Source organism: Ambystoma mexicanum, chromosome 7p, assembly GCF_040938575.1.
Source record: "Ambystoma mexicanum isolate Mex_15411 chromosome 7p, UKY_AmexF1_1, whole genome shotgun sequence".
NCBI classification, from domain to species: Eukaryota; Metazoa; Chordata; class Amphibia; order Caudata; family Ambystomatidae; genus Ambystoma; species Ambystoma mexicanum.
In genome coordinates, this window is record NC_090939.1 from 45,546,750 (window position 1) to 45,570,222 (window position 23,473).

At 45.4% G+C, this 23,473-nt stretch overlaps 1 protein-coding gene across 9 annotated transcripts in view; it reads right to left on the bottom strand.

Moving 5' to 3' along the window:
- Window positions 1–23,473, bottom strand: part of HAO2 (hydroxyacid oxidase 2) — a 667,133-nt gene that overhangs the window by 127,489 nt on the left and 516,171 nt on the right. For all 9 annotated transcript variants that reach the window (XM_069635747.1, XM_069635741.1, XM_069635749.1 and 6 more), the window contains 3 exons: window positions 15,165–15,316; window positions 13,312–13,595; window positions 1,628–1,846 (listed from right to left, as the gene is read on the bottom strand). In XM_069635747.1, coding sequence (XP_069491848.1) covers window positions 1,628–1,846; window positions 13,312–13,595; window positions 15,165–15,316 — 655 coding nt within the window. The remainder of the gene's footprint in view (window positions 1–1,627; window positions 1,847–13,311; window positions 13,596–15,164; window positions 15,317–23,473) is intronic.

The following is a 23,473-nucleotide window of genomic DNA, read 5'->3' on the forward strand; positions in this document are numbered from 1 at the left end:
ACACTGCATGTCACATGTGGCGATGTGCAACACCAAAGGACAATTCATGGGGAGAGACACCTCGTTGATATGGGCCAACGAAAAGGACTACCCTGATGAAGACAGATATGTCCAGGACATCAAAACAAGAAACAGGGCACACACCAAGAATCATGTGATTAGATATGAGAACCCTGATGTCAAAGGATCAGGAATAAGGTGGGAAATAAACTGAAGACTGAACGTCCAAGGGCAAACGGCAGAAGAAGCTCAAATATGGAAGAACCGAGGCCAAATGCAGATCTGGGGATCAGTAGTCTCCCCCCGACGGTTGGGAAGAAGGAGTTGTAATCTGCCGAGCTTGGATGGTGCTTGGAGCCTGCCAAGAAGCCATAGAAAACTCTCAAAGACTATGGCCAAAATTGGTAAAGCTGTTAACGTGGGTCGAAGACAGAGGAGGCCCCCTGCAAATAGTACCGCTGGAAAACCCGAAACTGTGCTTTAGTAGTAATGGCACGAGGAAAATGGGGGGAGAATCAAAACTGCGGGCGAATATACGAAGCCCCAGGGATGTCACAAGGGACCGCAGGCTTGATGGACGGATTAAATTCAAATCCCTCTGTATCATCCACAAGGCTGTCTGTGCCCGGGGACCACACTTTCTTCAACTTTGTCTTACTAAATACTCTCCCTCTAGACCACTATGTTCCTCTGGCACCAACTATTTGTGTGTAAAGCATTTCACTAAACAGAGGGTAGGTGGTTGATCACTTTCCTCAACTGGCTCCCTGCCTATGGAACAGCCTTCCCCTGCCTCTGTGACTTGAGCAGGCTTTCCTAAATTCTGGAAGCTCCTCAAGACTTTCCTCTTTACCTTCCCTTCCACTCTCCTCTGCTAATCCCACAGTTGATGTGATTGGTGTCCAGGGCCCTTATGCATCCTCAGTGCCCCTGATGTCTCACACCCAATCGGCCCAGCTTCTGTCTACCCTCAGCACTTGCATTGGCACACCCTCTGCCCTGCAGGTTCACATTTACTTCCAACGTGGCCCCAACCATGTAGCACTCAACAACCTAAGCACTTCATCTTGGCTCACCTATGAACTCGGACTCCCCAGCACAAACGTCCTCTGCCCTCTTCCTTGCTGCACTTGCACGCTCCTAGTATTCACAAGGCATAGTAGGATCGTCCTTTCTTACTTTTCCCTCCACTGCTCCTATTAAATATTGTGTTGTAATGTATTTCACTTCCTTGTTTCCTCCTCTCACCCTGTGGGCACTTTGAAACAGTATTTGACTTGCTGTATAAGTGCCTAACAAGCAAATAAATAAATAAAATAAGAAAGAGAAATGTAGGGATACGTATGGAGAAGCAACTAATTGACTACGTTATTCAGAAAAATCCAGTATGCTTGCAGCAACACAACCACCAGAAATCAGAAAAGACTGACCATTAGGATCAACAGTGATGACTGCACGTCACATGCCGTGGGCGACGTTCTTTCCTGTGAAAAGTGTTCAATGCTTTGCTTCCATCAATTTACCTGTCTACAGGCATCAGCGCGCTAAGCTAATGGGTCTGAATGTATGAAAAGGCGATATCACTGTGGAGCAGCGCTTCACCAGGTAGCTCCCGAGATGCACTTACTGTGGCAGTCTCCCCGTCCAGCTGTCGGCCGCCGTGGTTGGACACCACAATGGCCTGCACACCATGCTCCACAGCCAGCTCTGCATCCTCCTTGGTCAGAATCCCCTTGATGATGATCGGCAGATGGGTCAAGCTCTTCAGCCAAGCAATGTCCTTCCAGCTGACCGAGGCGTCCAGGGTATTCAGAGGAACCCCGTAGTTATCAGGGCCAGTGGCTTCCTACAGAAACAGGAGAGAGAACCAAGACTTGTCACAATCAAACTAGCAAGGTGGCCTACCAATCCCGACTGTCCCTCAATTCGAAGTACATTGATAGGGTTCCATGTGTTAATATCCCCCCAAAAATGTCACCATACAAGAATGGCGCTGTATTCTTGGAGCAATATTAATCCATTGAACCTGAGGGGGACACCCCTGCAACCCTCATATTATTTTAAAGGGAAAGGGGATGCCCCCGCAACCCCGCTCCCATTTACCCCAAAAATGATCCCCACTAATAATATTGCCTAGGGCCATTCCCGACGACCATATATATGGCAATTATTGGTGGGGGTAAGACTAGCTGATACCATGGATAGTTACTGAAGGAGTATCTCTACAACTTACTACAGATGAGATGGTTTTAATTTTTAGATTGTGTGTCCAATATGCTTTATGCTTTTGATTATGGACAATGCTTTAAATGAGAACGTGCAAAAGCAGAAATAGTATAACAGATTTTACAATAACTTGCTTTGCGGAAGTAGGTTTAGTTTTTCTTTTTATGCCACTGTAAGATCATGAACCAGTTAAGGGTTTAAATACGGTTTTATGACGTATGATTGGTCGATGAAAATTCAGAATCACCATGATATGGTGATGATGGCATGCACTGTTTGTATGAACATATATATTGTCACTACTAGAACTGAATTCACATGTGAATGCTCCGCCCGGACACACGTGCACGTTGAATTCTGCATTAGCAGGTAGGAGGGTGTGACTACAGTCATGGCTAGAGCAGGGACTCGTGATTTGAACTATGGAGACTTTGGAGGTCCCAAGAGGGGCGCCACAAGCACACTCCCCACGAGTATTCGGCTGTCAACATAAATGAGGCAAGAAAGGAGATACTAGATGCCTGGGGTGCCTGATAAGTCAGCATACAGCCTTCAGTGTAGACTTCTGCAGACATGTGGATCCAAGATGGCGGATCCGCATCTCAGAAGGGGTTACCTAGAAAGACAGAAGACCTACTAGTTTCCAACTCCAGCTAATCAGCTTAGCTCGCTAGAAGGAGGGAGTCCATGGAAGCAAACCAAAAGGTCACCTGCAGATTTGCAGGAAAGTCTCACAGACGAAAGCCTGGCAGACATGGTGTGTCCATGCACAGAAGCCGGCGAGGTGAACATACAAAGAGGAACAGAATTATTAGCTGCTATTGGCATGAACAAGCACCGGCAGCTTCAATAGGTGGACAGGGGACCCCACAAACTCTCTGGAGTCGGTCATGCATGACTTAATGCACGAAGAACGCAAGAACGCCAACGATCAAAAAAGAAACAAACAAGGCCTGCAGGAGGAACCACAAGTGTATTTCCCTAGGATGGGTTTTCTCAAACTGTCCATCTCACACAACATTTATTTCTATAATGATATGGTGCCCTATTCTGCAGAGGCTGGTCACACTACCCCGGTAAAGACTCAGAATAAGGACCGCCTATCCGCCATCAACAACGCAAGGTGCTAACCTGCTATTGGGCTTTGCTAATGTGGTCCTTTAAGTTCTGTAACTCTGCAGTGGGCGTGTCAGGGAATTGCAACCTTTAGACATTATAGTATTGTTTCTGGGCACAGGCTAAGCCTTTAATGTGGGAACTCATTACAAAGCATAGCCTGTATATTCATTTATTAGAACTAGTTTAGACCGGATTCTTGCCCAGATGAGGCCCTAACAAAGAATCTTCCATCAGCCCCATAACCAAGATAAAGTAATGTCACAATTGTCAAGATGTTAGGTAGAACGTATGGTGTTCTTTTTATTTAAACATCCCCCTAAAAATAGATCAGAAATATGATCATGGTTGCCAACCCAGAGGTGTATAACCCAAGCAATTAGTGCATGGGGAGAACCCATATACACAAAGAAATCTCGAAAGGAATGACATGACAAAAAGTGTGAAGAACTTTAAAAGAATGTAAACAAAACCGAGATACAAGAATCAGACAAGCACATGAACGAAGAATGGATGAGTGCAACATTTAGATCATAGACACCAATTAAGAATGAATTAAAATCATTAAATGAAAACCTGGAAGTGTTTATAAAGGTGCCTCTTATCTGGGAACTGATTGTCATGTGTGGACAAAGTTATTTTGTGCATGACATGACACATTTTTTTTACCCAAAAGTGTTGATCATGTGTCCCCAGTAGAAACCCACGGCCCATCACCAAATAATCCAGTAGGGAGGTAGGCGGCAAAGTCGGAGACCAGGTTGATTTCCATACAGCTCTGCAGGGAAATTGGCATTGTAGTATTCCCATCCCAAAGAATGGGGTACCCTGGGCACAGACACCTCGGAGTTTTATACAGTTTCACACAATCAGTTCCATACAGAAAAGTCAGTGTGCTAGATTTAGTCTGTTACATTAACAATGGACTGCCTACGGCTACACACTGGGTCATGGCATTAGGCGACCATCCGAGCTCGGTGCAATACTGCTTGGCCCACCCACATCATGTAGACCCCCCTCCTTTGCTGCAGCTGCCCATTACAATTAGCAGTACAATGGACTCAGCCTTCACGTGACTGGCGTAATGCACGGCCGGCCATACCCGCCCCTCGGAAGGAGACTCCTCAACAGGTGCAGGTCATGCCACAGCAACAACAGATTTACATGCAGCAGATCCCACATCAGATGCAGGTAATACCGCAGCAACAGCAATTACAAATACAGCCTGAACAAGCTCAGGGTGTTACTACCAAGGGACAAATACAAGCACAGAATGGGGAAATGACGGGAACACAAGGTACAGTGAGCGTACTTCAGACACCAGTAAAGATGCAGATATTGAAAGGGGTACCAATATTGGGGCAGAACAGCATACCCCAATGCACTGGAGTGACAATGGTGGGCGGTAACCCATTTGCATCATCCGCAAACACAATAAGGGTGCCCACAGGGGGTGCAAGTGTGTCCTGTTCTATCAGTAACTGAAGACCCAGAGGATGAACCTGAGGTAGCAGTTCAGATAGGACAGAGGGAATTTTCCCTATTTTACAGATACTGGGGCAATCAGATCGTGCATGAAGGAAGAAGAATTTCTATTATCTAACAACATATTGTAGTACCTCTGCTTTATTCAAAAGACACTCCCATCAATATTCTGGTGAGGGATCTAGTCAGCAAATTGACCGCCACAATTTCAATCTCAGAGAAGGGGATGTGTGCACCACACCCGGAATGTATCCAGCTCGGGTGGCAGTACCGATTCAGGCATACTATTTAGCACAATGCGAGGAATGCCCACACATATAGAGGAGTTTGTGTACAGAGGTCACTTGTTGTTGGGATAGTTCCCAGGTATTGAAGGGAAGGTGTTTTGACTGTCCAACAAGCTTTTGATCATGCCTCATTGTCCCTTCTCAGTTAGCTCAGGCAAACACACTCTACTGTACTTGGAGGAAGTAGTGGTATGAAAAGACATGATTATACTAGTTTCCACTGACGAGAACAACATGGAGTAGTGCAAAATATTATGTATCGATCCCACATTGTCGTTAACAGTAGTGAGACAGAGTTGTTTGCAACAAAAGACAATGAGGAATTAGAGGTAGAGTTCGAACTGAGCCTACCTTCTCCAGTACACATAACAGAAAGAGCGGTGCCCCAGATGATCCTGACAACAAAACAGAAAGAGTATTTGCAGGTAGATTTGGAAAAGGTGCCCAAGAATCTGTGGACAGCAGGACCCCATGATCTAGGAATACTTAAAGGGGCAGGGGTGGTACACATCAAGTTAAAAGAGGGAGCACTGTGGCCACAAGTGAAGCAGTATCCACTCTCAGGAGAAGCAGATGAGGGCATATATGGGACACTGCATGCCCTATGGCAGCAAGGCATAAACCAGTGAGCTCATCACCTTGCAACACAGCCATCCATCTGATTCAGAAAGCAAAGAGAGGGGTGCAGCATTTCATACAGGATCTACCCCCTCTGAACTACATTATTGAGACACAATATCAATTGGTTCGCACCCCTGTGAAAATTCTTTGCAGCATTCCTGCAGAAGCACACTATTTTACAGAGGTTGACTTAAAGAACGCCTTTTCTTCCATTGCACTACACCCAGACTCCAGGTTTCTCACCAGCTTTACGTAACGTGGGATGCAGTTTGAATATACTAGAATGCCTAAGGGTACTGCAAAGTGTCTAGGATCTTCAACAAAGTAATGCAAATGGATTTCAGCAATTTGCAGGTTGCTAGCACAGTAATACAGTATGTTGATTCTTTATTGGTGTGCAGAAAGACAGAAGAGTAGTACAGAGGGGACTCAGTGGCATTACTGACTTTATTAGCAGACAAAGGTTACAAAGTGGACAAAGAGAAGTAACAATAGTGTCAAAAAGAGGTGGTGTACTTTGTGTCAGCAGACAGGAGAAAAATAATGCCAGAGAGTCGAGGCCATACACAAGACCCCACGACCAAAAACAGATTAAGAGATGCAGCAATTTTTGAATTTGTGCAACTATTGCAGAGCACGGGTGTTTGACTACTCTACATATACCAGGCAAGCGCTAAAAGAAGTACAAAAAAAGAAAACACACATAAAATGGATTGGTGAAGCTTTTGATGAACTAAAACATGAGTTAGCACACGCACCAGTGTTAGCATCTCCCAATTACACGTTTCACCTGTTTTCACACTCAGATGGAAAAGTAACGACTGCAGTAATGACACAGAAAAAGGGACGGGGACACAAGCCACTTTTATATTACAGTGGGTCATTGGATGCAGTTATGCAGGAACACTTCCCATGTAGGCAGGTACTTGCTGCTGCATTCACTATTGATAAGCTTCCACAATAATCATGGGGTACCCAGTAGTTTTGTACATGGAGCATGCATTGTTTGCTGTACTGGAGAAAACAAAATCAACACTGACAACTCAGAGGTCTTCAGCGTACGAGGTAATACTTACTAACCCAACAAAAGAAGTGAGAGGTGCAGGACAGTAACCCAGCAGAGTTAATTGCAGAAAAAGGAGAAGAAGGAGACTATGTGCATGACTATGAAGCATGCATTGATAGGAGCGAAAGTAACCCCCTAGTTAAGGAAGAAGTGATTGAAGGGGGGACACATGCTTTTCATTGACAGGAGTTCCAACATTGATCAAACTATGAGGCAAAAGGCACTCAGGGTGCTTAGTGGTGGGGTATGGACAAGGAGTACAAAAAGGGGAGGAATTGATAGTGTACTCACAGACACGTCTACCAAACCATTACTCTGAACAAGCAGCAGAGCTAGTGGCATTGATTGAAGCACTAAACATGTCAGAAGGCCAAGCAGTGAACATCTTCTCTGATTTGGCCTATGTTGCATCTAGGGTGTACTCAGGACTAGCAAGGGGGGAAAGGAGAGGGTTCAAAAGAAGTGATGGCACTCGCGTCCAGCATGCAGCATTACTGAGTGAACTATTAGAAATGTTACACTCCCAGTAGAACTAGCATTAATTAAGTGCAAAGCCCACACAGGAGGGCAGGATGTTATCTCACTAGGAAATGAAAAAGCAGACAGAGCAGTGAAAGAAGCAGCATATATTCCAGAGGGATCACATGTGCTGTACCCTGGCAAGGAATACGAAATACCTCTAAAAGCAGTACTGAATGTGAGCAAAGAGAAAGATGCATTGTCATAATGTTTCAGTGCAATCCCCATATTGCAGATAATTGAGTTGCAGGGAGAAGCATAAGATGCTGAAAAGGAACCGTGTAAAAAGAGAGGATGTTCTCTGTCCCCAAATGATTTGGTTTGGCGACATGATAGCATAGGAAAGGTTGTCATGCCAAAGAAATGATTACAATTGGCATTAGAGCAGCTTCACTATCCTTCCCACATATCGAAAGAGCATGTGGCTGCAGGGATAAGTGAACACTGGTTTGTGCAAAACCTGTCTGAATGTTTTTCGGAGTACGTAATTGTATGATATGCCAAAAGGTTTTTTACCAGGTAACACAGTGTTGTACAGGGATCATTGCATTGACCGGAAGGCCCCTTTCAGAACTTGCATAATGATTACATTGATATGCAAGAGAGGTGTACTTCTTACAAGTACCTGCTTGGAGAGGTGTGTCCATTCACACATTGGCTTGAGGCAGGTCACTGTTCCCACAATGATTCCTGTTCTGTGGCCACTTTTCTGGTGAGGGAGGTGTTCTCGAGGTGGGGGATTCCAGAGGAAATTTGCTCTGATAATGAGCGACACTTCTCTAACGAATTAATAAAGGAAATAACAAGTATCCTGGGGCTAAAACATAACCTATGTACGGTTTACCATCCTCAAGCCAACGGTTTGGTAGAAAAGATGAATGGACTGCTAAAAATGTGATTGGGTAAGCTTATGCAAACACTTGAAAAATCCTGGGTGCACTGCTTGCCGCTTGCTTTATTTGCATTAACAAATACACCTGGGGGAGATCATCATTTGACTCCTCATGGGATTGGTACAGGGAGGAGAGTGCATGTGCCAATTCCACCATCGGGTACAATTTCTGATGCTCACTCTACTTCTGCTATTCTGGATGGGGAACTTGATCTGTATTTGAAAGAAATTACCAAGTCACTAAACAATATATCCTTGCAGAAGAGGCCTAAAAACAAAAGTGGACAATAAGGTGATCACAACGAAAATTTCCCACCAGCAACACCTCTTTTTCCGGGAGACCACCTCCTTGTGTGGACCCACATGAGGAACTGGAAGGAGGAGCATTTTACTGGCCCACATACTGTCATCTACTAGACACCAACTGCAGTGAAATTACAGGGACGGCACAAATGGGCCCACATTACAGATGTTCGCAAAGACAAATGTACTGTCTCGCAAAGCTCAACATGATGGGACGTATTAGCAAGTTTTCTTTTCATTTGCTAACTGTTTTGACATTTTATCAAAAACCAGCAAAAAAGGGAGTAGAAGAAGGTTGAACTGTAAAAAAAGATTACCAGGTAAAAGACATTTTCAGGTTTATGGAGCATTTTATTTTAGTATACTGCTTTTGTTTTATATGTTTTGCAAAGAAAAAAGAAAAACAAAATTGTATGCAAGAAGAATGGGGAGGTTATCCACCATGATGCAGAAGAAGAGCATAGTTCATTGACAGGCAATATCTGGTATGATGAAATGTGTGTGGAAATGGAGAGAATAAATGGCATATGCTACGTGTGTGCTCTCATTCCACACATAGTAGGAATGTCCAAGGTTCTTCTGCCCCAGGCTGTGTGCTATCAGGAGGCGGGATGCTATTGTCTATGTCTATTTGGGTGTGGGTAAGTTTACTTTAAGGGAACTGTAAGACAGGCATGGTATCAACAGTAAGACAGACACAAGTGACCACAGTTCAAGGGTGTTTATTGAACTTCAAAAAGGGGATGATAAACACCTATCTAGTCCTAAATCTACAGATGGGAGCAAGCAACGACCATCAAATAATAATAACGCAGTCCTAGTGGCGTCTTATCAAAAATAAAAAGGGCCAACACTAATAAACCTATTGCCAATCCTTACCTCTAAATACATATAGTGTGGGAAATGTGAGAAACCTGAAGGTGTCTCACCTGCTAGTCCCCGGAGATCTGTCATCCAGGTGGCCAGGACACGGCCATCACTATTGGATCCAGTTCCTGGGGGTGGACCAGTGAGGGAGGATCGCCTGGACGAGGGATCTTCGGGGAGTCGAAGAGGGACACCGAGGGTTGATATGCGATATCCCCTTCTCTGCAACACCTTTTCTCCATCCTACCATACAGGATATTTAGAAGCTCTAACCCCCACCCCCTTACCCGCACAAACACTTGCTTACACTGTAACAGACAGCAGACTAACACCAGAGCCATTTACATGACATGTCCCAACACACGGGTCAGGCCGTGTCAGGCCATTGACAATAACCATGCACACCTGATGGCCTTTTACCTTCCCCACAGGGATAAAAGGCGGAGCATGGAAGCACACTTCGAGCAAGGCCAAATGCACAAGGAGACAGCCACACCAAATCTGGCAGTTCAAAATGAGGAGAAAGGTGGCAAGACCAAGAAGGACGATGAAGGGGGAATTGCCCTTGCCCTTTCCAACTCAGACACGCGAAGCATCCGAAAGGGAGTTTATAAGACCGGGAGTTACAGCTGGCGCGCGGAGCAGCAGATGTCAAAGGTACACATGGGTTTCCTGTGTTGATAACACAGGCGGGGAGGCAACCTGGCAACCGCGGTACTATCCTTGACATCAGAGAAGCCAACGGGTTCAGCACAGCCAGTGAGTCGGAGGAAGCAGATAGAAAACCAAACTGTGCTGAGCCCTAGGTTGCAAGTAGAAACATTTTGAACTTTAAATAAAGGCCATTTGAGGTCCAGGTGCAGAGGGGTCTGGCGTCACGTGGGCACTCATTCAAAAAACTCTGACCAGGGGTCCTGTTTTGAAGCTACAAGAACTAGAAGGCCTTAGGAAAGGGTGGTGTGAGCTGTCATAGGGGGGGGGGGGCTGAGTTCCTAAGTATCCTAACTGGTAGGATGGGGTAAAGGTGTAACAGGGAAGGGGATAGCGTGTTTTGCCATTTTGTGTCCCACTTCCACTTCCTGACGTTCCTCATCCAGATGATCCTCCCACACTGGTCCACCCCCAGGAACTGGATCCAAAAACAACAGCTTTCCATGATCGCACAATACATTTGAAGGTAATTACCTTAGATGTGCTTTTCTTGCACATCAATTTAACCTTTTTTTCAATGTTTTTAAATCTAACAAGCACTCTGTTATGATTCAGAGACACAAAGGTCCATCTATTAGGGTATTGTGTTTTCCAAAGTTATCTTGCAAATGACTGTCACCATGAGCTGCAGCCATACTCTTTATTTTACCTTCTCTCTCTTCCACGGTTTTGCACACACTACATGAATTAATTCAGTATGTATCTAATTTTTGGATGCTGGATTCTGTTGATTTGACCTGAATGATAACGATGTAAAAGTACTTATTTTTACTTTACCTATGCATATAATGTAGTGCTCAGCCCTGAAGATGGACTTATACTCTGAAATGCATTGGCTATGAGCCTTTATCGCTAAGGAAGCTGTTTGCTTCCATTTTGATTCACCTTGTTCGATTACATATCTTTTTGCACAACTAATTCAAAGCATTGGATATTACGTTTACTATACTACAACTTGTCAAGAGAAGAAGGACAACTAAGTAGAACTTTAATGAATGTTTTTTTGAAATACCTATTTCAGCTTCCTTTAGAAGAGCAGTCGGTGAGCATCTGGTTTACTGCATAGTTTTACCCAGTTGTTCTTTTTCGTATCTTTTGGATCCCTGTGTCATAGGATCTTTTTTCACCAGATAGCTCCTACGTAACCTTTTTTTATATTCAATTTAACTGGAACCTGAGCAAGATCTGAACTATTGTGGTGCCCACCTTTTACCTCTCAGACTGAAAGACCACCACTAACACATTAATGATGCAATTTACCTACCAGGTTAAGAAAAATCAGCAACCAATCCCACAGACATGTCACAGATAGCTGCAGTTGGTCAAAACTGCACAAACCCCCCATCCCCCCAAGAAATACCACCCACAAAACTGCACAAAGTAAAATGGCATCCCTCATCTGGCAAAACTGCCAGTGAAAGGTAATCATTGGTCCAGTAAATCCACCTACGACTCACAAGCTATCCTGTCCGCCATAGTGCGGAGAAGTGTGAAGAATACCATTTCATTCCAATGGCCCCAAAACGTCAATTCAGCACCAAAGGAGTCAAACTGAGGACACATAGTGATCCAAAAGTCGATGTCAACCGTAAAAGACAAAACAACCCAGATTAGGACAACGGCAGGAATCTTATATTCTCAATGTACCCAGATGCGACCAAAGGTATGTTCTCAAAAACAAAACTAACATGTATCAAAGAAAAGCCAGGTGCAGGAATGATGTGGTGGCAAACCTCCAGAGTCTATAAAGTCTATATAGCACAGTTGGACCATAACGATCTGTCCAATCGTGTGCTGTGGAGAACAAAATCGTCCACGAACATTAAGGTAATGTGAACTTACTTTAATTTTACATATTTGTACGGTGCACATAGGGGCCTGGAGTCTTATGGCCGCAAGACAGATAACAAAAAGTATAGAGGCAGAGGAAAAGTACAGGCTTCGATAACATCATGCCAACAAAAATGCCAAACTATCTAAATAGCAAAGTCTGTAGTTTCTTCTTAAATATTTCAATATCAATTTCCTCTCTAAGATCTGGTGGGATTGCATTCCACACCTGGGGGCTGCAGCAAAGAAGGCACTCTTAGCAACTGGTGAAAGTATACATCTAGGCTCCTTCAACTGATGTGTATTGTTGAATCTCACAATCCTAACATTCACTTTGGCCGAAAGTGCCCCGCTCAAATAAACAGGACTTGAGCCTGCTAGGCGTGTATGCACAATAACAAGGAGACAAAACCTGGCAACCAATGAAATTCTCTCCGTGCTTTGGCGACATGGCCTCTCCGTCCTAACCCAGCACTCCAATTACACTTGTTTGGATCACCTGGAGTCTGGTGCAATCTGCCTTTTTAATGCCCACTAACAGACTATCACAGTAATCAATTAGATCCCACAATAGCTATTGCTATTATTTTGTAATTTTGCTTTGGAAAACTAGGGGCAAATTTGTGCTAGCAGCTTGAAATAATATGCTGATGTGGAGACTTTACTCACCTGTGCGTTCATATTTAAGTTTTGATCCAAATAAACTCCAAGAGTTTTAACTTTCTTTTTAGTTACTAAATCACCAGAAACATCCTGTACTCAGTTCCAAGCTTTATGATTTTTTTGTGCAGTTTCTACAATCATTAATTTGGTCTTAACCTTACTCAAGGCAAGACCATGTTCCATCATCGAAAAACACGTACAATAACAGGAAAACCCTCTAGCCTAGATGGGCATTTCCGGACCACATCACGTGCTTCCCATTCCTAGAGCCTTTGCCCACACTGCTTATTTTCCTTATGGGGGGTCTGACACAAACATAGTTTCTTTTATATTACACCTCTCACCCCCAGAAAGGTTACTTCCACTTTCGCTCACCCAACTTGGTTCATTCGGCGCATTCACCCAGTCCCTTCCTTCCCCTCTATCTCGCGTAATCCCGCTAAGCACTTACGTATGACGCTACATATGTGTTCGCATATGTCATTGTTATATTGTTTTATTCCGATCCCATCATGTTTTTAATAGATACTTATGTTCACTCTGATTCCGATTTTCTACAGGGAAGCAGTGGAAGTGTGTTAGGAAAACTGCAGTTTGGTGACTCTGAAACAGAGGGATTCTGTTACTCATTGTCCCTCCTTTGGTATAGCTGACCTACTCCTCTCTATCCTATTGTCCCTTCCATATAAAAACTTCTTTCCAAGCCCTTGTCTCTCAACACAAACCTCAAAGACGCCTTCAAAGTTCTTGACTTTCAGATGGGACGGTAGCCGGAAGTTGTTGCGGATGTCGCTCCTCCTCTTCCCAGTGTAAGGCACATCGACGGTGAGCACCAAGGCCTTGAATCCCAGGGCCTCCACCCGCTGCACCAGCTGCTCCGAGAGCTTCCTGTTCCGGTACACGTAGAGCTGGAACCAGCGGAAGCCATTGGGCGCTGTGGCCACAATCTCCTCCACAGAGCAGGTGGCGTAGGTGCTGGCGATGTAGCAAACGTCCATGGCTTCGGCCGCTGCCAGTGAAAGAAATGGAACACAGCAAGTTACTCAAAAGGAAGCAGAACAGAGCTTTCACAGGAACCCTTTTATTAACATGCAATCGTCGACTCATAGTAACAGGATTATTGCAGGCACAGGGCAGCAGAAAGTCCACATGTTTAGCAGATATAGGCACAATCATTCAGCTTGTTTGAATCTTTATATTCATAGGCGATTTATACAGTGCCAACTGCCAGGCAAAGTTACTCTGTGGCACCCTTTATTTGCAATAACTGCAGAAATGTGAGCATGCCAAGCAGAATGCCTGCACATGAGACTGCAGCAGTGGCAGGGGCAATCCCCGGGCATGAGGATAATATGGTGCAAGAGTAAGAGGAAGTGCATTACTTCATGGGGGGTCACAAAGGGGACACAGCCCGTCAGCACCTCCAATAGACGTAACAATGTTGCAGGAGAAACAGATGTTTACGGTAATTAGAGAGAGGGAGAGGAGGAGCTCAGAGGTGGAACTATGAGGTGGATGGGGGAGCTCTGCTGCTTTTAAGAGAGACACAATGGATTTGGAGGCAGAGATTTCAATTTCAGGGGATGGGTGCTCCAGTGAAAGGGGGAAATTGGGGCAACACAGTGGAAACAGAAGGCAGGAGCAGGCACGCGAGGAGCAAAGAGATCGAGTAATGCAATGGAGAGAAGGGTGCGGGTAAGGTCCAGACTATGCCCAGATTTAAAGACTAGGAGAAGACATTTGAAAAGTGATCGGTGGTGCCTCGCGAGTCAGCCAGCATAAGGACTGTGAGCCGAGGAGAAGTAGGAGAGGAGTGGAGTGGGGTTTTACAAAGTGGCTTCACCAGATCACCTCTGTCTCACTTCGTAACCTTTACGTAGATGTCTGTGGTATCACCAAGTCTCTTCCAGATCTCCCTTGTCTCACTTCTGCTCCTGGATGTGCACCCCTGTGGTATAACAATGCCTAGATGAGATTACCCCTGTATTTACACTATCAGATCTCCCCAGTCTCCCATGGACGCCTGGATGTGTACTCCAGTGGTAATGAAAAGTCTCTATCAGATGCTCTCTTCTGGATTCGCCTTCTGTATGTTTACCTAATGGTATTGCACTACCTTTCAGATCCCCTGCCTCACTTCTTCTGCTCCTGTGTTTTCCCCCCTCTGGTAATGAAATGTTCATTCAGATCGTTGCTCTTGCACATTACCTACTAAACTTTGACATCAGTGGTATAACAACGACGTCTCTTTTAGATCTTGCTGTCTCACATCTGTATTCATATCCCTGTCTTAATTAAATGTCTCTATCAGTTCTCTCCTGTATTACTAATCCACCTGTATTTATCATCTCAAAAATTTTAACCTGGAAATTCAGAAAAACCCTTAAAAATCTAGAAACATACTCTAAACCTTTAGAAACATTCCTGAAATGTTGAAGATATGCCAATATTTTATCGTGGTAGACCACCACCACTGGGCAGTTTCTTTCATCTTATGCCAATGGAGAAATAGTTGAGTCCTGTCAATGAACCCAGGTGGAGAATTTGAAGGCCAGGCCTAATGGTTTGCGTACTTCACCTCTAGCTGTGCTCAACTCCCCGTCAGGCCAGGCCAGGCAGTGGAAGGCAGTTGGGGCAATTCCTATGGGACAGCTGATTTCATTGCCCAGGACCGTGGTTCTGGTGTCTATCATGGACACATCGCGCAGCATCCGCGGCCGCAGACGGATTCTGTAATGAAAGGGAGCTCAAGCATCATCTTCACCTCTGACGAGTTAAAAGAGAACAGTGAATGTGAAGAGAAGAACATTTTCATTATTTCAATAATGGCCTTGATCAAAGTTAGCAAGTTTTGGATAAAAGGGTATAACTTTCCTTACTAATGAATCTAAGGAACTTACGTTTCGAAAGCATAACCAGTAACAATATGTTCATTTATAATAAGACACGCACACACACATCATATTCACAACAGTCAAAGGAAAGTAAACGTTCAGGTATAAGCAACAGAACCAATCAACCAAACTTTCCATGGCGCATTGTTCAGGTTTTGAGACATGGGTGGTTCAACTTGCTTGGCAGCAAAAGCGTATTTGCATAGTACAAAAGTAATCCTGTTTTACCAGAGAACCCAGTGCACCATCTGAAGGTTCTGCCTACAAACCGAATCTCTCTGGGCCTACAACACCCAGGTCCCTGCCTGCAAGTGTGGAGGCCATCTGGAACACTGTGTCTGGAGCCCCAGAGGGACACGTGACACACTGCCTCCCTTATTCCGCCTCCCTTGTGTGTCCAGCCCAGGCATCTACAGCCAAGGGCCAAAAGTAGCAAATGTCAGCTCCTAGTTTAGGCCTATGATGCCTGGAAAGGGACTCAAGCCAGAATCCCTGCTCAAACCAGGACTGCACCAAGCACACCACCCTCTCCCCGACTCCTGCTTCCATGCATAGGGATACTTCCACCAATTGACTATGCTTTAACTGCAGAGCTTCTGTTACCAAGGAACATTGCTGTGTTGGGCCTGTTAACTGTGTTTTGGTTAGCTATAGCTCCATTTTAGCCACACTCAGCACCTACACCTGCTTCTTCTCAGCCAACCATCCACCCCTTCCCTCACTTCTCGCTCACCTACCCTCCCGTCTCTCTTGGGCTGCACTCTTTCTTCATTGTGTTCACTTGCCTATTTCTTCTACCCTCCATCATGCAGCTTGATTTTGCCCCATTCCTCCTTCTGCTTCCCCTTCCCTTCTCCAATAGCCTTCAGGCTCAATTTAGACTAACTTCTGCATCTCTCTCTGGCCTCACCTTCTTCCTCCTTACCCAAGGCACCAGTGCCCATCAAATAAGACTCTGTTCCCAGGATCTGCCACTTCATCTATCCCCCTTGCACAACTATCAAGGAGGACGGAGCGCTGGCGCGCACTTGATCTTCATGACCGTTGAGCAGGAAATGCCACAGTGAGTGCTGGACCGGGATTACGCAAAGGTGATGATGAAGCGCCACCTTGCACCCGCCTACCGGGAACTCAGTCCGTTGGAGGCAAGAGGCAGGATAGCCATGAAAGGGCCCCAGATTAACATGGTCCAGGAACAGTGCGAGGCACTGTACTAGGGTGCAATAGATGGTAAGGCCACAGGAACACAGGCTGATATAGATAAGTTGACAATAGCAGATAATAAGGTGCAACAAAACAATAGACTTGAGCAGAGAAGGCAGGGGGACAGGGCAACGGAAAAGCCAAGGCAGAGAAGACAAAAGATAATAAGAGCAGACACACCCAGGGCAAGGACGTCAAGGGAGATAATAAGGACGTGAGACATAACAGACTGCTGCTACTTCCTGCCTTTATACTTGTGGATGGACGCGAGGTTGTTGATCATTAGTTGCCTGGAAACACCGTGCCGGGGTCTTGCATGCATGCACCAGGACAACCAGAGAAGTAGTGCCAGGATGCAGTCATTTTTACATTCTTTTTTTCCATGTACATCGTTTTGGAAAGAACATGGCAGCGTACAGCCTTATGGAACATCTGAAACCAGTAAACCCTGTTGTTTAGGCTCGAAGACAGAAAGACATGCTGCTGCAAGGTCAGAGGCAGAGAAGCCGCTAGACTGTAGGTAAGGATGATGGAATAGTGCACACCGCCATGGCAGATGCTAACAGGAATAGCTCTGGCAGGCTCCTGGACCTCGTCTGAAGACCTGTGATGTACACAGAAGTGTGACAACAACACCTGTTCCTCTCCCCCACCTCCTTTCACTCTTTCACTTAGTCTCTGAAATGCACAAACCTTATGCAACAAGTCTTTCTACATCACTGACCGCTTCGACTTTTATCACCCTATTGCAAAGGGCAGCAGTGTGGGATTCCTTGTCAATGAGGCCCTCAACACTGGCCCTCTATACCCATCTGACATCCACTCTTCCTTTTTTGATTAAGCCACTATTCAGCTCCTGCCACTTACTCCTCTCACTGTTCTGTCGACCCCTGGTCTTCTCGATTCATTCTTCCCTGATCTGACCCTTTTCCTTGAGTCACTTCCTACTGACAACCCTATTGTCATGCTGTGGGACTACAACCTCCCCAAGCCCTCTGCAGCCATCTGCCTTATACTTAAACCCCATCTATCTGGACCCTTCCTCTACTCCCTCCACAACCAGCCTACCGAACCTGGTGGGAACACTCTTGACCTTGTCTTTCTCCTTAATTAACTCTCCTCCTCTGACCTCTCCATTGGCCCCACTCCCTATGATCACTCCATTGTACACTTTAACATCTCGGTCCCTCCATCTTCACTCCTCATCTCCCCTCTCCAATGACTTTCAGGCAGGACTCTCTTGCCCCCTTACCTTGATGATGTGAGGACCTCTCTCCTGTCTCTTTCCCCAATTCATGCCTCCTCCTTTGTTCAGGCTTTCTCTGACTTTCACTATGCACTTATGTCTCAATTTGACCAACACTATTCTGCTCGCACATTCACAACTTCCCGTCCCAGTCCTCATTCCTTTGATCATCTCTGAAATGTAGACCCTCAAAACAAACATGTGCTGTGACCTATGAAGCTGGCACAAATTGCAGACAATTTCTCTACTCCTAGCCTACAAAAATTATTCCCTGGCTGCCCTAACCTTGCACTGAAAAATCATCATACTTCACCAGCCTAATCTCCTCCCTTCACAATCACCCCCACAAACTTTCATCTAGTCCCAATCTTGGCTTGCACCTCCCATGCCAATATCTAACACCTCCTCCCTTTCTGCTAATGACTTTTGCCACTTCTCTTCCTCTACAATTTCAAAAGTTGGTGTCACTCACAGCCCTCCTCTCTCTTCCCCAACCCTCATTCTGTACACTATCTCTCCCCTACCTCTTTTTTTATGCTTGGCCACCTCTACCATACCTCTCCTATTGTATTACCACCCATCCTTCACAGTGCCATCCCATCTTGTGCTCCTTTAAGCCGTTTGCTCCCCAAATGGTCAGACACTTAGTCTCAATCACTTGACCTCATCTCTCTGGGCTCTTTAATCCCTCTCTCTCCACTGGACACTTCCCTGCCTCCTTCAAATCTGCAACTGCCTTATCCATTACTGGAGAAACTCCCTGCTGACCCAAACACATTAGCAAACTATTGCCCAGTTTCTCTCCTTCCTCATTATTCAAAGGTCCATGAACGGGTGGTTTGCGACTGGTTCACTAAGTACCTTGTGGATAACGGCCTTGGCAATCCACTTCAATTTGACTTACATTGTAATCATTATCATCATTAAGTTTATTCGGATTTACATTAGAACAATCCATAAAACCATAACAGGATACATATAATTTATTAAATTAAAACATGCCATATCACGACATAAGGAGGATGGACAACAAAAGGGGAGAAGAGATAAAATTATAAATTCACTTCATCAGTCAGTATGTAAAAACACATTCACAGGATAATGTATCAACCAGTCGTTTCCTGTGACAGACATATGAAAGCAGTGACCAGCCAACTTGTGGTGTATTTTCCCAAAGCATACAAGTTAGGGCTGGCCTATATTGCACAACACCCAATTCCCTAAGAAGTGGTAGAATAAACCTTTTTCTCGCCTTCGCATATGCAGGGCTCCTCATATGGATCAAGATCTATCTGCCCCCCCACACCCCATCTCCGGCCCATGCTGCCACCACAGCTTTTAGAGGGATGCAGGTGAACCTTGCCCTAGATACAAGCACACGATACTTGGGGGATTCTGCCCACAACAAATAATGCTGAATACCCGGGGACATGATAGTCATCAAACCACGGTTGGTTGCCTTCATGATTTCACTGCTTTCCCTACCCAAATGCACTGTCTCGATGACAGAAGTAGTCCAACATTTGATTTCTCCCCTGGAATGCACACAGCTGCTTCCTGATAATAGCCAACCATGGGATCATACCACCGGTGTCCGTGGCTATCAGGAAGGTAATCAGGTGCTGGGTGAGTACCGCCCTGCTATGCCCCACAACCCGAGCCAGTGTAAGACTGGCTTCATTGAGATCATGTTGCTAGTTGGATTACAGCCCAGCTCCATCCATACTCCAAAGTTGGTGGCAGAAGTAGGGAACCGCAGCAAGTTTTTCAGAAATTGATTCTCCAAGGTTTGTACTGCGCCAATATTTGAATACCCCCACAACTATATTCCGAATTTAGCAACAGATGCTGCTTTTCCCTTGTATAGCTGGAGCAGAGGTGCTATTGGCTTTGCTTTAAACATATGCATAGCCCTGGACACCCCACCCAGAGCCTGCTTAAACTGCAGTGCCTGTTTGTTTACATGTGCCAACGCACCCATATTTGCAGAAAATCTGACTCCTTGATAGTCGAAGTGGTCAACCCGGGGGATGACAGCATTCCTACAGTACATAACCCTAAAATTGATCCTTCGATTATGCTTTCAGCAGGGCATCACTGCCGACTTTGCAGCATTTACCACCAGGTTCACATCCTCCAAAAAGGCGGCATATTCTGTAATAAGTGCCTGCAAGGCCCTGGAAGTACGGGCCATCAATAAGGTAATCGTCTGCATATACCAGGACCCGTAGCCGTCCACCCAGCTTTGGGACATTGGGGGTGGAATTTAATAGATATTTGTACAGACCATTTATATATAAGCAGAATAGGACATTCTTTGGAGACTGCGTTCATGCATGCCTCCAACTTTCTCTCCAATCCTCACCACTCCAAACTCTCTCCTATACTCATCCTTTTGGACCTTTCTACTGCTTTTGACACTGTCGACCACTCATCTCTTCTCACTCTCCAGAACATTGGGATTAGTAAATCTGCAGTTGCCTGAATCACCTCCTACCTGGAAGGTCGATCCTCTAAAATCTCTTAGAACTCACAAACCTCTGACCCCCACTCTACCCTCTCTGCATCCTCCAAGAATCTGCCCTTGGACCTCTGCTCTTCACCCTCTGTGCCTCTGCCTTGGGAAGACTTCTCATCATTTGGCTTTCGCAGGCACCTTTTTGCTGATGACATTCACAAATTTTACTCCTTTCCCACCTTCACCCCGGCCATCTCAGTACAGATTACAAACTGTCTCATTGCAATTCGTCACCGGGTGGCTTCCCGCTGCCTCATTCTGAACTCTCCAAAAACAGACGTCTTCTTTCTCCAAGATGCCAATGCCATCCCTCCCCTCCTCTCTCCTATGCCCTTTGCGCCTGACTCGCTTCCTGTCTCACCCAAGGCTCACAATATTGGGGTCCTCTTTGATAGTGACCTGCAACTGCAACAATTCCTCAATACCACTGCCTCTGCTGCTCACATTAATCTCCTCCACAGTTGGAAAATTCATCCTTTTCTTACAAACCACCCTACAAATGCTCCTCTCTAGTGCTCAGCAAACTGGACTACTGCTCAAGCCTATTCCTTGGCTTTCCTTTATACTCCTTCCTCCCTCTAGATCAAGTCCTCAACTTCGCTACCCGCATTCTCTACATCCTACCCAGACCCACCTCCACCTCGTGACACCATGTTGGTTGCCTCTCCATGCACAACCGCATTCTTTTCCAAGTTCCTTCTCCTAGTCTACAGAGCTGTGAAAGGTCTCGCTCCTCAGTACATGCCGGATTGCATCTTAAGTTTAGCACCATCTCGTATCCTCTGATCTTCTCTTCACTCAACCTCACCGTCTCATACCCGCCCTGTGCTTCTGCTGCTTCCGCTCCTTCTCCCTACTTGTGCCGTTCCCGTAGAACCAACTGCCCATAACAATGAAAGCCAGCCCAACTGTGGATCTCGTCAAAGCTCGGCTTAATCTACACTTAACTAGCTAAGGAGGGAGCTCACCCATTCTCTCTACCCGACGCCACCAATGCCTCCAGTGGAGCGCAATAATCTAATTTTGTATATCTAATAAGTACTCCTCAGTTTGAAGCAGTTTCCCCCTTAGGTTAATATTACCTTTGCAAGTTTTCTTATGTGCATGTTGTTTCTGCTTGTTTTATTCTCTCCTTGCTATATGTTGTGCTTCAGTTTGAAGCAGTTTCCCCCTTAGGTTAATATTACCTTTGCAAGTTTCCTTATGTGCATGTTGTTTCTGCTTGTTTTATTCTCTCCCTGCTATATGTTGTGCTTTTTTTACACCTTCATAAACCCGCTCACCACTTGTTCTCATCTTTGTGCATTGTACAGGCTCCTTTTGTGGGAATGCTTCCGCCACCTGCAAATGTGTTATTGTAAGTCATTTCTGATCAGAATTGACATCCCCGTTCTTCAAATAAATACAATTAGAAATAGAAACCACATAGGTGAAAAATACTCACAATAAATGTGTACTTTGAAGGATGCCTTATATATTTCTTGACATTGAGGAAGGCTCTGTGGAGTTGACATAGTGGGTTACAGAGTAGCTCCGAAATTGGTCATTTTTAGCTTTAGCTGATATGCACTGCTTAAGCACCACCGATAAGCCAAACTATTGCATTGAAGTACAGCTAGGAGGGTGATGACATGTGAGGAGGGACCAAAAGCTTGTGTGTTTAATTTTGGCTGTTAGGTGGCGCTTAAACGTCAGCTATAATCTAAAACTATTGCTTTGGAGTGCAGCTAGGAGGTAGATGACATGTGCGAAAGGGCACACAGCTTATGGGAGCTGTTTATTCATCCACCCAGTCACTGCCCATAGCCATGTTAATACTTTTTGCAATTTCCACCGCCTACCTGCCATGCCCTGTCTAAAACTGATGCTCCTGGGATCTGAGCTAGTTCTATCAAGCCGTAACATCAAACCTTGGCCTGCCACTGTTATGTCTAAGCAGTCTGGTGGCGGTTAATGGCTTAATTGCAGCTATAATGTATACATATGTTCCTTGCACTGAAGACCTATTAAAAAATTGACAAAGCCAACAGTTGTGGCTTGTGTATAAGTATTGGGAATGCCGAATCTGTGTGATCACAGCGTTGACTGTAACTGCGTGGACGAAAATGTCGACGCCAATTATGGTGCAGGCCAGCACTGTGTCTGCATCCTCTGGCCTTCATTTCCCTTCCCATCCCCCCCACCCCATTTACCTTTACAGCGACATACTTCTGTGTATGCCGCCTACATCCTGCTATCCCTGCGGCATCAGTTCCTCCCACTAATGTGGGTTATAGCTGATGCCGTAGGGTGCTTTTCTTTCTTTTTTCTTATTTCCTCTTTCTTGACCCCCGCTACTGCCATTACTGCGCCCAAGTAGAGTGGGGACACCCCCACAACCACCGCTCTGCTTTATCGCACTAAATGTCGCCCTCATTTTGTGCACCCCCAAAGTCGCAGAGACTGCGGGGACGCACAAATGAGAGCGACATTTCAGTATGTTTCCGGAATGCCTTATCATATGCCAGGTAAATAAACCCTTCTCCTGTTGTCCTATCATGGCCAGGCAGTTCCATTCTGGCAGTGCCTGGGGAATGCCGAGCCCATGCCTGCACAGATGCCTGGGCAGTTGGCTTTGCCAGTGTTTGTACTCGGTGGCATGCCCCAGTCCTTTGGGAGGTGCAACTTCAGTTCAGTGTCTTCTTTACATTCAGACACATATTGGTAGATGCACACAATGCCTTGATGGCCGTCAGACAATTACAGAATGGAAATAAACACAAAGCGGACTAAGCAACACTCAAACTGACATGGCGCTTGTTGGCATGCATGCAGTAGCACATATATGGCCCATGGAAAGTAAAATGCATGTGCGCAATCAGAACTTAGTGCCTAACCCAGTCGAGCAATTCCCCACCGTCACCCACCCACCCAATACAATCTATACAAAGCCCAGGACTGTTGTAAGGTGTGGCATTGAGGACATTTGTATATCCCTAATTGAAATACTTCTGGGAAACCTAAGCTGCCATTGCGTGAATAAGACG